This window comes from Morus notabilis, unplaced genomic scaffold, assembly GCF_000414095.1.
Source record: "Morus notabilis unplaced genomic scaffold, ASM41409v2 Scaffold130, whole genome shotgun sequence".
NCBI lineage: Eukaryota > Viridiplantae > Streptophyta > Magnoliopsida > Rosales > Moraceae > Morus > Morus notabilis.
The window spans coordinates 561,693-565,829 of record NW_010359451.1 but is presented as its reverse complement, the minus strand read 5'-3'; the positions used below and the strand labels follow the sequence as shown (position 1 = coordinate 565,829).

Here is a 4,137-nt window from a genome sequence, read left to right as displayed (position 1 = left end):
AGGATTTGCTTTTATTGTTAATTTTATTTTCCCTCTTTAATTTTAGAATTGATTGTGATTTGATTTTGTAATCTTTTATTTTTGATAAATTAGGATTTTATTTTGTTTCCATGTTTGAGTAATTTAATTGTTAACTATTATATTGTTGCCTAATTTAATTTTTCCTTTTATAGTTTTCATTAATTCTTAGGATTATAATTTAGATTGTAATTAATTGACTAATTTAGATTCTTAATCTGGGATTTTCATTATTTGGTAGGTTTAGGCTGTTGACTTTAGGAATAGTTGACATTAATTAGATTACATTTTATAATTTATTCAATAAAATTTAATAATTGATTTTGAGGATAATTGTGTGATTACGTAGAAAGTACAATCTGAGGGAGTTCTGTGTAGGAAAGAAAGTTGGTACTTAAGTGGGCATCGCCCCACCAATCTTTCCTGGGAACGTTGCTCTGTCTAGGAGACTATTCATTGAGCCAAGAGCTATAGTCTTTCCTGGGAGCACCCTCGGTGGTTACAATTTACGTTACTATATAGTTATTTTCTTTTGCTTTGATTAAAAATAAAAACAAAAACAAAAAAAAACCAAAAAAAAAATTAAAAAAAAATCAAAAATTAAAAAAAAAAACCGCTTTGGGTGAATGCATCGGTATAGAGACGAGCTAGAGAGATTCGCTCAACGTCTAGACCTAGAAACCCCTAGTGAAATTCTATCTGACTCGTCTTCTACGTCTCCGTCTTCACACTCGTCGTTGGAATTTGCAATGGCACAACACGAGGAAGTTCAGCAGAGGACGTTGCAAGATTATCTGCACCCAACGCGCACGGCCACCACATCGTGCATCATGTTCCTGCCAAATGCACTGCCTACGGATTTTAAGCCGGGCATGATTGCACTTCTCCCAACCTTTCACGGATTAGAGAACGAGAATCCATATGTACACATCCGGGAGTTTGAAGAGGTGGTGGCCACCTTTCACAGCCGTGCTGAGGCTGCAAACATCGTCAGGTTGAAGTTTTTCCCTTTCTCTCTGAAGGACAAGGCCAAAAGCTGGCTGTATTCTCTTAGGCCCAAGTCTATTGGTACGTGGGAAGAAATGACGACAACATTTTTCAACAAGTATTTCCCACACCATAAGACTAACAATTTGAAACGACAAATCTCGAATTTCGCTCAGAAGGAAAACGAAACTCTCTATCAAGCTTGAGGGCGTTTTGCGTTTTAAAGATCTGTTAAATCTGTGTCCCCACCATGGATATGAAAGTTGGCGCCTCGTAAGCTATTTCTACGATGGACTCACAATCCGAGAGCGCCAATTTGTTGAGATGATGTGCAATGGAGAATTTCTCCAAAAGGATCCTGACGAAGCTATCGAGTACCTGAACGAGTTAGCTGAGAAAGCTCATACTTGGACTGGACCGAGTGCTACTGAGAGCACCAGTAGGTCCCGAGCAGTTAGAGTTTATCAATTAAGGGAAGAGGACAGCCTCAAGGCCCAAGTTGAGGCTTTGACGAAGCAAATCGAGGTCCTCAAAAGTAAAGATAGTAAAGGACCCCACATGGTAGCAAGGACAGAGGCACATGAGCCCTGTTTCGTTTGTGGTGGAATGGGCCATCTGGCTCAAGATTGTCTCACTTTTGGTGAAATGAGAGGGGTATACAAGGAGCAGTGCAATGTATTGGGCACATACAATAAGCCTAATGGACCTTTCTCAAACACTTATAATGATAGCTGGAAACACCACCCAAACTTCAGTTGGAGAGATCCAAACCAACATGCACAATCATCTGGAGGGCAATGGAAATCAGAGCAACAATCTCAACCACCAAGGACATATTTTGCGCCTCAGAATAACATGCAGCCGAAAGGGAATTCTCTAGAGGATACCCTAAAAGCTTTTATGGATGCGCAAAATAAGACAAATCAAAGAGGTGATTCAACGCTCACGCAGCTGGTGGAAGAGAACAAGGAAATAAAAAGTCAGATCACAAAGCTGACAGAAGCTTTAACCGTTCAAGAGCATGGTAGATTTCCATCACAAGCCTAGTCCAATCTGAGAGGACAAAACATGGCTCAAACTTCCAACTTTGAAGGTCAAAACATCAAGGAAGTTAACGCCATCTCTACTCGAAGTGGTAAGAATTCGAACATGCCATCGACAAGTAGTACCACTTCAAGTAATGAAGAATCGGCTCAGAAGAAAGAAGAGCCAACAAAAATTCCGACAAAGGTGCCTTTTCCCCAAGCTCTCCGACCTGCTGGGAAAATGCCAAAAAATCAAAGTGAGATCCTGGAGCACTTGACACAATTGAAGATCAATCTTCCCATACTACACGTGATCAAGCAAGTGCCGGCCTACGCTAAGGTTATCAAGGATCTGTGCACCATAAAGAGAAAGCACCACGTCAAGAAGACTACATTCTTGACGGAATAAGTGAGCGCGGTGATTGAGCAGAAGACACCGCCGAAGTATAAAGATCCAGGTTGTCCTACCATTTCTTGCCAGATCGGGACACATGAATTCGGCCAAGCGTTACTAGACTTAGGATCGAGCGTGAACCTCATGCCTTATTCGGTATACTCGCAATTGGGTCTTGGAGAGATTAAGCCCACATCTGTGGTTCTGCAACTAGCCAATAGATCCATTAAGAGACCACGGAAAATAGTAGAAGACGTTCTATTACAAATCGACAGGTTTTATTACCCCGTGGATTTTCTTGTCCTGGATACACAATCCGTGGTGAATATGGAGTCATCAATTCCCATCATTCTAGGAAGACCTTTCCTTGCCACAGCAAACACACTTATCAATTGTAGGAATGGTCTCATGAAGATATCTTTCGGGAATATGACCCTTGAGGTGAATATTTTTCATATTCAAAAGCAACCACGTGATGATGATGAGTGTCACCAAACATTTATGATCGACACACTTGTCGAGGAGGGGGTTCTGCCGCAAAGCAACTCTAAAGATCTGGAAAACCTCCTCCAAAATTCTGAATCTAAGAGTTCCAATCCTTTTGAGGTGGCTAACAGTTCTGCCATTTTCAAAGAATCACAGGACAGAGGAACCAAGTTTGGGTCACCATGTTTTCAGGAGCTCCCAACAGGAGAAAAACCGAAATCATCCACCGAGGAGGCTCCAAAAGTCAAACTAGCCCAACCACCTGAGGGCTTAAAACATGCATTCTTGGGAGATGAAGGCACATTCCCAGTCATCATCTCATCTAAACTCGATCCATTGCAAGAACAATGATTGATCGACATGCTAAAAGAGCGCAATTCTAGGATCAAGGTAGAAATGAAAGCGGCTCATGACAAGCAGATCCTGAAGAAGAATTACTTTGAGCGGGTGAACCAAGTGGAAGAGATCATTCTCGACGACCCCGTTTACCCGTCCTGAGTAGTTTGCTCACATCTTCTGTACCATATTTTGATTTTCTATTTTTCTTTGCTTATTTTTACATTTTTTTTTATGTGTGTTTTTGGAGAATCATATCATGAAGCTCATGCTGTGCTCATAAGTGGAAAGTTCATCGTCCAGGTGTCTTCTTTCTCTATATTTCTATAATTTTTGACACTAAGGACATTGTCTAATTTTGGTTGGGGGTGGTGAGCATATTCATGCGTAAGAGTGATTTTTGTCATGTTGATATTTGGGTTAAAATTTTTGTAAAGTTGTCTGAGTATGATTCAAAATGATTGGTTTGGGTCGATTTTTGTTGTCTTGGTTACAAAGAAATGACTTCCAGAGTTTCTTTTTGCACGTACTAAACCTTGTGGTAAGATGGATGTTAATGCATGTCAGCTGAGAAAATTCTCGAGTTTAAGTGCTTGATTTTTGGTGAGTAGAGAAAATGACTTTTGAACCTTCATTGATCTTTTGAGCTGGTAAAATCACTGTTAGAACATCATTACATGGTTAGTGGTATGCTTGGTGCATATGCTTGAGGGATGGATTTTGGGTTAGATAGGAATGATCTTATGTAATAGAGCCTCATTTCTTATTTTTCTATAAAAAAAAAAACTGAGTAAGAGCAACATTTCACAGATCCTGTAGTTTGGTGTTAATCACATTCGATGCTATATAGCTATTTGTTAAAAGAACACCTTTCTACATTCACTTCAGGTT

At 40.1% G+C, this 4,137-nt stretch overlaps 2 protein-coding genes across 2 annotated transcripts; both read left to right on the top strand.

The window, feature by feature from the left end:
* The first annotated feature begins 644 nt into the window (after positions 1-644).
* On the top strand, positions 645-2,052 carry LOC112090862. Its single transcript, XM_024163114.1, has 2 exons — positions 645-1,086; positions 1,232-2,052. Exons 1-2 carry the CDS (start codon positions 645-647, stop codon positions 2,050-2,052), a joined length of 1,263 nt encoding a protein of 420 aa, XP_024018882.1.
* A 21-nt stretch (positions 2,053-2,073) lies between these two features.
* On the top strand, positions 2,074-3,261 carry LOC112090860. Its single transcript, XM_024163113.1, has 2 exons — positions 2,074-2,370; positions 2,461-3,261. Exons 1-2 carry the CDS (start codon positions 2,074-2,076, stop codon positions 3,259-3,261), a joined length of 1,098 nt encoding a protein of 365 aa, XP_024018881.1.
* The last annotated feature ends 876 nt before the right edge of the window (positions 3,262-4,137 follow it).